The sequence below is a fragment of the Callorhinus ursinus genome, unplaced genomic scaffold (genome assembly GCF_003265705.2).
Source record: "Callorhinus ursinus isolate GAN/ISIS: 27379988/994484 unplaced genomic scaffold, GSC_fseal_2.0 scaffold5, whole genome shotgun sequence".
In the NCBI taxonomy this organism is placed as follows: Eukaryota; Metazoa; Chordata; class Mammalia; order Carnivora; family Otariidae; genus Callorhinus; species Callorhinus ursinus.
The window spans coordinates 74,115,299-74,128,505 of NW_027397067.1; the positions used below are offsets into that span (position 1 = coordinate 74,115,299).

At 49.1% G+C, this 13,207-nt stretch overlaps 1 protein-coding gene and 1 long non-coding RNA gene across 2 annotated transcripts in view; one reads left to right on the top strand and one right to left on the bottom strand.

The window, feature by feature from the left end:
• The window catches only part of TG (thyroglobulin), a 256,066-nt gene that overhangs the window by 115,666 nt on the left and 127,193 nt on the right, over window positions 1-13,207 (top strand). The window contains exons 37-38 of the mRNA XM_025870539.1: window positions 9,152-9,286; window positions 10,931-11,095. Coding sequence (XP_025726324.1) covers window positions 9,152-9,286; window positions 10,931-11,095 — 300 coding nt within the window. The remainder of the gene's footprint in view (window positions 1-9,151; window positions 9,287-10,930; window positions 11,096-13,207) is intronic.
• Window positions 1,332-3,079, bottom strand: LOC141372773 (uncharacterized). Its single transcript, XR_012378177.1, has 3 exons — window positions 2,967-3,079; window positions 2,678-2,761; window positions 1,332-1,770 (listed from the first exon to the last, which is right to left on the bottom strand). It is a non-coding gene; the product is annotated as an uncharacterized lncRNA (long non-coding RNA).

The window sequence follows — 13,207 nt, forward strand, 5'->3', positions numbered from 1 at the left end:
GCAGAGGGAGAAGCAGACTCCCCATGGAGCAGGGAGCCCGATGCGGGACTCGATCCCAGGACCCTGAGATCGTGACCTGAGCTGAAGGCAGACGCTTAACCAACTGAGCCACCCAGGTGCCCTCAGAATGACCCCTCTTTAAAGCATGCACCGACACCTCTCTGGTTCACCCCTGTGAACACAGTTGTTCGTGGATGAAATAGAGCAACACAGTAGCACATTGCAGTGTTTCTAGTAAAGAGGAAATGCTTAATATTCATATTAGGCATTGGAATATGTATGGGTTTACATGGTAAGAATTATCGTCAGGATTGGCATTTCCATTTCAGAGCACAAGAGTGAGACGTAGCAGGCTCTCGGCGAATCAGGGAAAGGGTGTTTTTACTGACTATTCACTCGCTGTATGTCTGTTAGGGTGGCCATAGCAAAATGCCACTAACCGGGAAATCCAAGATCAAGGTGTTGGCAGGTGGTTCCTTCGGGGGCCACGGGGGACGCCTCTGCCCCATAACCATCTCCTTGGCTTGTGGACAGCTATCTTCTCTTCCCTCTGCGTCTTCACACCGCCTCCCTTTTAGGTGCCACTGTGTCCAAACTCCCCCCTTTTTCTTTCTTTCTTTTTTTTAAAGACTTTATTTATTTATTTGACAGAGAGGAACGGAGAGGAAACACAAGCAGGGGGAGCGGGAGAGGGACAAGCGGGATCCCCGCCGAGCAGGGAGCTCGATGAGGGGCTCGATCCCAGGATCCTCGCTGAGCAGGGAGCCCGATGCGGGGCTCGATCCCAGGACCCTGGGATCGTGACCTGAGCCGAAGGCAGACGCTTCGCCGAGTGAGCCACCCAGGCGCCCCTCCCCCCTTTTCTAAGGACACCAGTCGTTTGGATTAGGGACCATTCTAATGATCTCACTTTAACTTGATTACCTCTACAAAGACCCTATCTCCAAAAAAGGTCACACTCTGAACTTCTGGGGCTTAGCACTTCAAAGTATGAATCTTGAGGGGACACATTTGAACCCACAAGACTCTCTGTCATCTGTCTACTAAGTTCTGCAGATGCAAAGGGAAAGATAAGGCGTGCTGGCTGGAGAGCTAAAAAAAAAAAAAATGGGTATTTGAAGGCTGAATAGAAATAAATATGTCTCTAGGTATTTTTTAGTGTTATAAATGCCAAAAGAGGCCTGGTAGGGTTTGCTGTAAGTGTAAGGCATTTCTCTCTGAAGAAATCCTAGACCAACAGGCAGCTCTGGTCCCATTTTTATCTTTCAAATGATCACAAGATAACAAGGATCTCTCTTCCTCCCTCTCTCTGTCAAAAGAACATCCCCGTGTTTTTTTGTTTTGTTTTATTTTTGGGTTTTTTTGTGGGTGCTAACAAGGCAGACCAGCCCAGTATGACATGGTTTTCATTTAAAAGACAGCATCTGATGAGAAACCAGGATATCTGGCTGTTAGTCCTGTCCCATACCGACAGCACACGGGGGTCTTCCCGCAGTGGGTACTTGTGACCGCAAAGCTGTGGAAGCAGGATCAAGGAGTCTGTTATAGTCTTCTTACATCCACCGTTGAGGTGGCTTGCTGGTGCCTGAAACACTCCTGGAGCAGGTGCTCAAGAGGCTTCCAACATGGATGTTTTGCCCCAGCCACCCAACCTGGGCATATGGAAACCACCTCCGGTGTTCTCCGTGCCTTCTCCGTGCTCTCTCTGTATCCTGCGCCCAGCACTTCGGTAAGTGCCGGGGGGCTGAAAGGAAGTCTGTTCGGTTCTGACTGTGAGGGGAAGAGGAAGAATCCTGTGGGCTTTGGGATGTTTTAGAGCTTGCACTCATTATTAGCTCTATTCTTGGTGATTCTTAAGAAAATGATAAGTTCTTTTCATTTAAAAAAATGGGTCCGTGATTATTTGAATGTTGGAGAGGCATTGCCTATTGGTTTGACGTTTCTGCACTTTGATGTGCTTTAGAAACACCAGGAAGCGCTTCCCCAGTTTTCAAGTGAGAAGGAGGAGGGTCAGAGCGGGGAACTTCGTCCAGATGCCCAGCCAGGCGGCAACAGACCTGTCCCTTCTGCAGTGGCCTAGATCTGCAGTCGTGTGCGTGTGTGTGTGTGTGTGTGTGTGTGTGCGCGTGTGCGTGTGTGTGTGTGTGTGTGCATGCTCACGTGTATGTCTCCGGCTAGGGGTCAGGCTGAGGTTAAAGCTATTTTTAATGGTTGAAATATCTCTGAACCTTGAAATCAAAACCAACATTTCCTCCTTTAATTGCTATCTGGGAAAGAAGACAGGAAGACAGGAAGGAAGACAGGAAGGAAGGAAAGAAGGAAGGGAGGGAGGGAAGGAGGAAGGAAGGAAGGAATTGAGGGAGGAAGGAGGGAAGAAAAAGATGAAATATGGTTTTTCCATGTATTTGAAAAGACTCTAGTCTAGTGATTTTGGTTTTACTTAGTCTACATTAAAAGGGAATGCGGTGCTCTCTGGAAGGGAGCAGTAGTGCCTCGATATTCCCAGAGGCCGGTCCATGCCAAGGTCACAGCCCATGCTGCCCCAGAGTCACAGAGGGGCCCACCCTGCTGCCGCCCCCCCACTGCTTCTCTGGCCCTCTGCCCTCCAGCCGCTCTGCCATCACCCGCCCTCAGCAGCTCTGCCGTGCGTGGTAGAATACGAGGCCGTACGGCTGACCTGGGGTCAAATGCTGACTTGCTGTCTCTGAGCTGTGTGGCCTTGGGCACGCCTTTGGCCTTCTCTGGGACTCACTTTTCTGTTCTGTAAAAAGGGATAATGTTGCTCGTCTCAGTGAAGTACTGTAAGACGGAATCAGATCATCTTGAATTTCCAAGCGTGTCATGTCTGCCCCCTAGATGGTGGCACTTGTGGCTGGTCTGTACCCTCATGGAGGGCAGGGGCTGCATGACTTTCCCTTCGGGGCCACCCGTGTCCCCTGTGCTGATGGACTAGCAGGGTCACTCACCTCCGGGGGCATGTTCTCCTCCCGGGCCTTAGGACGCCATCTCAGACTTAGGTCGTCTGTATAGTACAGAAGAGTCGCCCAGACTCTTCCCCACCACAGTGCAGGGTGTGGGTCAAGAGGGTCAGAGAGAGAGCATTTGTCACTGGGAAGGAGGGCTCATCTGTCTGTCACTACCTCACTGAGGAGGTCCCAGGCTATTGTGAGGTGGAAGGGTCAGCACAGCCCTTGACCCCACTCCCCCTCGACTGTGAGGAAAGCCCTGTGACCTTAGGGAATGCGGCTGTGATCTTTCTTCCCTGTGGCTCCGTGTCCCTATCTGATGTGTTAGGTGTCTGTGTGAGAGTGGGGAGCACCAGGCCCACCCTATAAAAGTGGGGTGTGCGATGCAGCTGGATACCTCCGTGGACATGCCCTGCCCACCCCCTCAACCCGGTTTGTTGTTTCCCCGAGGATGGCGGGCAGTGAGTGCTGCAATCAGATTGGGAGGGGACCCAGCCCTAGTGTGACGGTGGCCTGTAAGGGGCGAGAGGGAGGCCCGTCTGGGTCTCAGTTACTGGAGTGGAGTGGAATTGGGGACGCCACAGTCTGGAAAGGAAAGGGACGGTTCTAAGAGGGGCCGAGTCGGCAGAAGGGATGGGACAAGGTGAGGCCGTAGGGCCGTAGGATTTCTGGGTGGGACACAATGCGGGGCGGGGGCCATATCCTGACGAGAAAGAACACGGTGTGGGGGTAAACGGTAGGATCAGGGGCCGCGAGGGTTTCATTTTGTGTTGGGTTGAGCTCATGAAACCTTGTTGCTATATTCAGCAGCAAGTCTGCTGTGGAAACTGAGGCCCAGCGACTAGTCAGGCAGGCCCACTGCCCGGTTCCACTGTGCCTATGACCAGACGGAGGAGTCGGGGGCCAGAGGGCAGAGGATGAGGGGCATATGGGCAGGCAGCAAGGTGTCCTGGGGCCAGGCTGGGGTGGGGCACGGGGAAGCAGGTATCCAGCAGAAGTCAGGACATCACTGGCTCCTATACCACTTGGGGACCCCCGCCCCAGTACTTGGGTGAGGCTCAGCCCTCCGTAGTTCTGAGAAGACAGTGACCAAAATGCAGCGAGAAGCCCCAGCTTGACCCAGAGGCCCTGTGAGTGGCTGCACTCACTAAGCTTCCCGCCCCCGTGCCCGCCGGTCCCGATCACTACCACAGCGGGAGGAGGAGAGCATGATCGTCCCATTTGGCTGATGAAAAATTGGAGGCTCAGAGAGACGGAGTCACCGGGCTGTGGGATGGGGAGCTGGGATAAACTGAGGGAAGCAGGCTGCTTCACCGTGTATGTCTCATGTATGACCTACACTCAGAACCAACCATTCCTTAGAGCTGCTTGATGTGTTCACTCATCCTCTGGTTTCTGGCAATTTCAGGGGCAGGCCTATGACCCCCTGCATTCTCCCCTGCCCAGTAGTGGCTCCTGGGGGCTGCAGAGTCTAGCACAGTTCAAGAGCATGCACTTGGCACTGCAGGGCAGCAAAGTCCTGGGCACCCCAGGAGGCATCTGTTCTTACCAGGCTGGACAGTCATTTTAGAGGGGCCAACCATCCCCTTCTCCTCTGTTCACTTCCCCCTCGTGTCCCCCTTTCTCCCTGCTCTGGAGGAAAGGACTAGTTTCCTGAGGCCTGACTCCAAAGGGCTCAAATTTAAAGGGCCTGATGAGCTCATTTACACCATGTCAGGGCTCGCATGTCATTCACTGGGAGGCATTGTGTTTATTAGAGATGCAGGGCAAGGACAATGTTTAACACAAAGATGTGATTTTTTTAAAGAATTGAGTTTCTCAGAGTAGTTAAGGAACTTGCCCAAGGACACACAGCATCAGGCTGAGTGAGGTTTGAATGCAGAAGCTATTTCTCCATCACTTATGGCCAAATCAAAAGAAACCAAAAGGAATATTTCAGAGACTGTGTCAGGCAATTGTTCTCTACTTGGTTGTGTGTCAGAGTCACCTAGAAAGGGAATAAGGAGCACAGAGGTCTTGGCTTGTTGACGTGGGGACCGTGTCTGAGCTCTGGAATTTGTACCAAATTCTTGGAGTGATTCTGATATTCACCAAAGGTTGAGAATTACTCATGGGAAGTAGGAAGGATTCCAAACTTTTTAGCTAGTTAGCTTATTTTTCCAGGCTTCCACCTTTTTTTGCTCTCAGATATAGTACCTGGAATATAGAAAGAGTTGTTGAGTAAATGGGCAAATACAGAACTAAATTGGTTACTACAGAGGTCTGCCTGGCCAGACCTCCCCCAAGGCACTTAACTGACATCTGCAATCTAGATCGGGCCCCATTTCACAGAGAGGAGCCTGTCTTTTGACCATGTCTGCGAGTTACATTGAGTCAGTTCAGGATCCTGTTAGAAAATAAACGCACGCAAATACATAGCTTTCCTCTACGCCAACAGTAACTCTTTTAAAAAATAAAATGGGGAAAAAAATTCCATTCCATTCTTCATGACAGCAAACGTGATACATAATAAAATCTAAAATCTTTTTCTCAAGTTAGTTTTTAACTTTAAGGACATTCCAATTAATATCCCAAAGGAGCTTTTATGAAACTTGATAAGATGGCTTTGAATTTCATCTGGTAGAATAAATAACCAAAAATAGCCAAGGAATATTTTATAAAGAGAAATAACATGGGAAGACTTTTACCATTTGCTGGTAAAAATGTATTACACGGTGACTAGTTTAAGCAGTGTGAGGGTGGAGCTAGAATTTATAAAGAAATGAATGAAAAACACAAGGTTGGGGCAGCTTGGGGGCTCAGTCGGTTAAGCATCTGCCTTCGACTCAGGTCATGATCCCCGGGGTCCTGGGGTGGAGCCATCGCTCAGTGGGGAGCCTGTTTCTCCCTGCTCAGTGGGGAGCCTGCTTCTCCCTCTCCCTGTGCCCTTCCCCCTGCTTGAGCTCTCTCTCTCTCTCAGTCAAATAAATAAATAAAATCTTTAAAAAGAAAAAAGAAAAAGAAAAACACAAGGTTGACAAAAGTCATTTATATATAAGTACTTAATATATGATGAACATAGCATTTTTAAATTCAAGGGGAGATGTTTTTTTTTTAAGTAAATGATGCTGGCATTGCAATCTATAAAGTATATTTTAAATAAAAGAAACCAAATGAACACTAAAGAATATGGCACAGAGGGCACCCGCTGGGCAGGCCTGAAAGCTGCTACCACCGTGCTCATCAGGAGAGGAGAGCTGGCCTTGTAGTAAAGCCTGGTTTCTGAACCTGAAGGAGCTGGGCTCAAGGCCAGGCCCAGCCTCATAGCAGCTAAGCCCTTCGGGGGTTTTCCTGGATCTCTGAATGTTAAATGCAGTGGTGTTGCCCGTCTCTTGGCAAACTCCCACGAAATGCTACCGAGATGCCTAGCTTTCGTGCTTCACCAGGGTTTTACATTCACAAAGAACTTGTTCTCAGAATTTGCATGAGATGCATGAACCCCAGATGTTGGATTCTGCACACCAGCCATGGCTCGTCCCAGGGTCCCTGCCAGCTAGGGGAAGGTGACAGGGAGAGGGTGTGGCAGAGACTTGGCTCCAGGCCCTGGGATGGCGACAGACGAGGTGACTCTCATTTTGGAGACAAAGCGCACACTTCAATTATAGCGCTTTCCCCCAGACATCAAGCTAAGCACGGAGTGCGGCCAAGCCTTCCATTTTAAGACCATAATTGGCAACTTTGGTCCTAAAACCCCATCATATGTCTTCTGTGAAATTGCAATGTCCCCACCATCTAAAAATACGCAGCTCAGTTTGGTCATGCTGCAGAAATGCCACTTGAACTGACAGTGAAAATAGTAACACGTGGAGGAGGCTTGAGATAATGAAAGCCCAGCATCTGTTGCGGGGAAGCCAGGACCCGAGGTCAGAAAGACGTGGCTCCAGATTCTAAGGATGGCCCCACAGTTCCAGGACAAGTATGGAGGTTCCAGACCTTCTCTGACTGAGTCCACCAGAAATCTGGCAACATTAGTTGGCACCTTCTTTGGATAAACCCTTTTTTTCTTTCTTGTTTCTTTCTTTTTTTAGTATTTTTTATTTTTAAAAGATTTTATTTATTTGACAGAGAGAGTGAGAAAGTGCATAAGCAGGGGGAGCTGTAGGGAACCCGATGCGGGGCTCCATCCCAGGACTCCAGGATCATGACCTGAGCTGAAGGCAGATGCTTAACCGACTGAGCCAGCCAGGCACCCCTCTTTCTTCTTCTTCTTTTTTTTTTTTTTTTAAATTAAGAAGAAAAAGGCGCGGTGCTAGTTTGTTTGCTACTTTATTTACCATTCTAATTTTAGTGCTCTGGGCGTCAAAGGCAGGTTTGAGATAAAAATGACAGCCTTCCCCATATAGCTAAAAGCATGGCACTGTCCAAGACAAAGACCTTTTCCTACCTGGGGAGAATTTTCCAGAAAGGGTGCTCAGGTATTTAGGAAGCTCGGAAGGGATGGAAGGAGCACTGGCTTGTTGCCAAGAGGGCTGGTTCTGTCTCTGGCTTGGTCATAGTCAGCTCTGTGTTCTTGGAAAGCCACGTAAGCTCTCCCAGCTTCTTACCCCTCGTTTGTGAGGGAGGCCTTACGGCCCCTACCTCACCACTCATCTGGAGCTCAGAGTTCCCTTGTGGGAGTCAGCTGTCAGGACTCTGAGACAGTGGAATAACAACCTTAAAGCGCTTAGCTGATAAGTGGAGCACTTTGTAAACTGCAAAGTGCCGCATCGACATCTACGTTTGCCATGCAGTTCTGCCAGACACAAAGGAAATGCTCACGAATATTTATTATAAGGGTACACTCCTGTGGTCTTCTGAAAAAAATCAAAAACAGAAAGAAGAAGTAAATAAGTACCTAGATTTATCTCCATGAACTCTCAATGATGCTCTCACTCAAACGGATCTCGAGAGGGCTAGAATCAGGAGATTCTGTCGGGAGGCAGCATTTTGCTGCCTTCCGTGCTCTTTGTGGCCAGAAGAATGCACCCATCCACCTAGACCCGCAGTCCTCCCTCAGAGGGGAAGCTCAAGGTCCCTGTTCAGGGTCCCCTCTGTCCTCACAGGGACACCGGTGCTCTGGCAGGACTCTGTACCTGCGCCAAGCCATCTGGCAGCTGCACCTAGACATCCCTCCCTGTTGGTGGAACAGGTGTACAGATGGTGGGAGGCAGCCCCACGGAGCCAGGAGGGCACGGCCTCTGTGCATGCAAAGACCCAGTTTCACTCCTGCTCTGCCCCCGAAGAATGGCACTCTCTGGGGCAAGCTTCATTTTGTTCATCTTCTCAGCTGCTGTTTTCCAGGAAACAAACTCAGTGATGGAGATTTGCATGCAGGAAGTTTCGGGCACAGGGCTCGTGGGAGCGGCCCCTGTAAGGAAGTGAGGGGGCAGGAATGAGCAGGGGGAGAAGTAGAACTTCCACGCCAACCAAGCCCCCTGGCCCTGTGGATCCCATGGTGAGCTCTGAAGCTGGGCTGGCTCTGCAGGGCTGTCCCATCTTGAGGCAGGTGGCTGGGCCTTTGCATACCCATATGGACTAGTGTTTGGACACAGGCTGACCCTGGGAGGGGAAGCAGCTTGCCTCGACTATAGGCAGTTCCTGGAGGGGACTAGGCTGGGAGCCTCCAAACGGCAACTTCCCAACACTGGGGAAATGAGAGGCTGGGACCTGAAAGGCGGGCTGGACAGCACACCACACCATCCACTGTGGAGGACAATGATCTTTTCTCCATCCGAGGGCTGGGGGAGGATTTTGTGACGTGGTGTCTGGGAAGCCCTACATATAGCACCACACGACAACATGGATACATCTGCAATTATCGCTGTCACTTAGCTTCATTCTGATGATTGCCTTGTAAACGCCTTACTTTGTTTACTTCTCTCCCATTCTACTGTGAGCTGCTTAATAGAAACAGCCATGCTTTTTTTTTTTTTTTTTTGAACCTTTATATCCGTAGGCTTGAGCACAGAACTTGGCTCATAAAAAACTCTGAATAAATCACTGTAGAATGGGAGTATAAATCAAGGAATGGGGTCTCATGAGAATGGAGGCCACAAGGAGGGTGGCCTGGGGCTGCTTTTTCGGGGCACCAGGTGACACTCCATTGTCTTCATCATTGAAACAGGTGAAAGCTGTGTGTGACTGATGTCCCCTGCTCTCTCTCCTAGTTACTCTGGGATCATGGCAGTCCCTGGCCCCCTCTGTCGTAGTCGTTGACCCGTCCTTCAGGAACTTCGATGTTGCCCACATCAGCACTGCCACCACCAGAGACTTCTCTGATGCCAGAGACTTCTGTTTGTTGGGTAAGGGGAGTTTCCCATCGCTCCCCCAGCCCCACGGAGGGTGGTTGATTGGCATGGGGCCTCACAGAGTGCTGTTCAAGCTCCTGATCTCAGAAACACGTGGGGGACCCCAAGATGACCTGGAGTGCCGGGGAAGGAAGAGATGAACCTGGGGACGAGACCTTGGGTGGGCCCTCCTCTGCTGTCTCCTCATCCTCCTGCGGGGGCAGCCCATAGTCAAGGTCTCCAAGGAGAGAAGCCGGCCAGGAAGTGAGCGACGTTGAGCCAGGGTCAGAAGACGATGAGAGGGAGGATCTAGGGGGCTAGTCTGAGACAAAGGAGACGAGCAGAAGTGGTGACAGCTGTCCTCAGATTGTAGGTGGGCCATTGTGGAAAGGAAGAAATATAGTTGTCCTGTCCAGGCTCTTGGGGCAAAGCTAAGACCTATGGATAAAACTCAAATTTCAAGAGACATTTTTTCAATGCAATATAAAGAAGTTTCTAATAGACAAATCTGTCCACAGATGCATACTTCTTTTAGACGGTTTCCAGTCACTGGTATTTAAACAAAAGTTAGATAACACCTTGATAGCGATGTTCTACAAAGATTTTAACTTCTGCAGGAGCCTGAGATTAGATGACATTCATACTCCTCTAGTTCTTTGATTCCATAAATCACCTCACCTGCAAGGTTGGATAACAATGTGCACCTCTTACAGAAAAGGCATGCATGGACGTACCGGTTGTGCACTACACAACTCTGGGTGCTGCCATAGCACAGACTGGGCTATGAATAAGGCCTTTACACAGTTCGCAGCTTGCCCAAGTGACTGAGTCAACACCATCTTCACAGACGTTCTTAGGACTGAAAATCCTGAATGCCATGGATAGTTTAAATTATCTAATGCAGGACCTGGCACACATGAGAAAGTATATAATCCCTGGTGGACAATAGTGGGTATGATGGGGGAGCTGGAAAGGGAGATGAGGCTGAAGAAGGCAAGGGCTGGAGTATGGAGAGCCTTATCTGGTATGGCTTAATCCCAAGGCCAATGGGGAGCTATGGAGTTGCTTCAAACAAGGGAATGACAAGAGCACATTTGTGAATTAAATAAACTATCAAAAACCCGATTTTTGTGTGGAAAATAGATTGATGGGAGAGGTAGGTTCCCCCCAACCCCAATTCTAGTTCCAGCCCCTGCCACAGTGCCAGGGATGTATTGTAGGTGCTCCAGTGAATAAGTAAGTGATTGCACAGATGGATGGGTGCATGCGTGGATAGATGAATGCATGGATGGATAGATGGATGCATGGTTGTATAGATTGATGCATGGATGGATAAATGGATGGATGGATGGATGGATGGATGGATGGATGGATGGATGTGTGGGTGAATGGATAAATAGACGGCTGGAGACATCCTTCTCCGTGGATGCCTGGGTATATAGATGGAAGGATGCATAATTGGATGGATGGATGGATGCCTTGATACATGATTAGATGGATAGATTGATAGGAGCATGGATTCACAGACGCATGACTGGATGAATGGGTGGACTGACGGATGAATAGGTGATGCATGGATTCAAAGATTCATGATGGGATGGATGCATGGCTGAGACGCCATCTCTGAAGCCCAAGCCTCACTCTCCTCTTATTCTGCAGAATGCTCCCGTCACGCGGCCTGCCTCGTCACCACGCTGCAGATCCGACCTGGTGCTGTGAGGTGTGTGTTCTATGCTGATGCCCAGATCTGCACACACAGCCTGCAGGCCCAAAACTGCCGACTTCTGCTCCGTGAGGAGGCCACCCACATCTACCGGAAGCTGAGTGAGTCCCAGCCTGTGCTTTAGCGGCTCTTTTGGAGAGCCTGGGTATAGCTGGAAGGGACTGTTGGAGTGTGTGGTGACTTGTGGGCAGTGGCTTTTGAGGTTCTTTAGGAAAAATTGGCCAACGTTACCTTGGGCTAGGTGGCATTCATTTGGGAGGGACTAAAGGAAGGTAAAAATCCTACTTCTAAGCTAGAGCTTCTCTGCACCACCTTTATTCATTTATTTGAGTTATGGAAGCCATTTGGTCTTTGAGTTTCTTAGTAAAACAATTAAATAGGTCATTTTTTGTTGCCGTTTTATAGTTTAGGAAGTTCTGTCACATGTCTTATCTCAAACGGTCCTCACACAAATCCTGTGAGGTGGCAAGATAAGGGTTTTATCCCCATTGTAGAGATCAAGAGACTGGCCCAGAGAGGTTACTTCTCTGATTTCTCCCAGCTAGTGATAATAGAATGGGAGCTTGGAGCCAGGTCTCCTATCTCTAGGTGCAATCTGCTTGCACAAAACCACATCATCTAGCAACCATATCACGGTCACTGTGGAGAGGAGAGCTCTCGTGGCTCAGTTTCATTTGAAAGCATTCAGTAAGGTGTTGTTATGTGTCAGACGTTGTGTTAGGTGCTGGGATTCGGGGAAAAAGCCAGCAAGGGGAGAAAACATAGCAATCTAAGAAGTCACAGAAGTCCATCACTAAGTGAAATAGGTAAGACCTATATGATGGGAGACATGGGAGCTGGAGGCCAGGGCGGAGGCCCTCCCCCATTAGACAGGCTCCTGGGATGAAATTAATGACTTTTTTAAAACTTTGCCTATTTCTGCCATCTTATCTTCTAGAGCAGAGGTTGGCTAACTTTCTCCGTAAAGGGCCAGATAAATATTTTAGGCTCTATGTGTCTAACAACTCAACTCGGCCACTTTAACAAGACAGCAACCACAGAAAATACCAAAAAAAAAAAAAAAAAAAAAAAATGGGTGTGGTTGACTTTCTTTAGAAAACCAGGCAGCAGCCAGATTTGGTCGCCCCTGCCTTAGAGCGCTGGCAGTCTGCAGGCCAGTCTTGACCCAGTGGTACCCTCCTCTTCTGCCCCTTTCCCCTCCTCAGGCTTCAGACCATGAGCGTGCTCCCCAGGCCTGGGAGTGCTTTGATTCTTGATGCTGTGGTCTCAGGCCTCCAATCTCAAGTCTTGTCTTCTACCTAGACATTCATAGTCCTTAGTCAAGTTAGATTTCAATAGTATATTTCCCCCATAGTCTAGCTAATCTGCATGGTTATCCTTTTGAGGAGGGTTGCCTCGCTTTGGGGTTTAGGTCCTATAAAACAACTTAGACTGTTCATTAATTCTTTGTAACTCAAGTTCAATGGGAAAGGCTCACCTCCAGCTGAAGACGCGTGCCCGTGTGTATGTACCCAGACACCGTCTGTACCTCGAGCACACACACGGCTCTGGATAATTTTCTTCGCCTAAGGAGTCCTGTGGCCTCAATATGGGGCTATTCTAGAAAGACTCCACCATTTTCTGGAAAACAGTTCAAAAGAGAGAACTGCACATCTAACATTTTCCCCATGTTGGATCTCATTCAGTCTGGGATTCATTGGGCGGCCTCTGGAGGGAGGGCTGAGTTCCACTGTCCGTGGGAAAGCTGGCTTGCATTCTCTCAAAATTCTTTAGCTTTTGTATTTTGTGTCTTTGCTCCCTCCTTCAGAGGGTGCCACGTTCATGAAATGTGGCTGTTTTCCTGTGGAGCAGGGAGACAGAGTCTGAAGGTTCTGCTATGTTAGCACCCGCAATCCTGAATATTTGCCTGAGGTCCTGTGATTTACCACTGAAGCAGGAAAGCTTGTGAGGAGGAGCTGTGGGCTGAGACCAGCCGTGACTTGTGACTGAGACCAGATTAGAACGTGCAACCCTTTCTTTCCATGCTGGGTTCAAACTAGCACCGCAGGGTTTTTGCAAGAGAGAGTTTTATCACTATTTCCAACTTTCCTTTCCTCCCTCCTTCCCTCCTGCTTGTTTGCTTGCTTCCTTCCTTCGTTTCTCTCTCTTCCTTCCTTCCTTCTTTCTTTCTTTCTTTCTTTCTTTCTTTCTTTCTTTCTTTCTTTCTTTCTTTC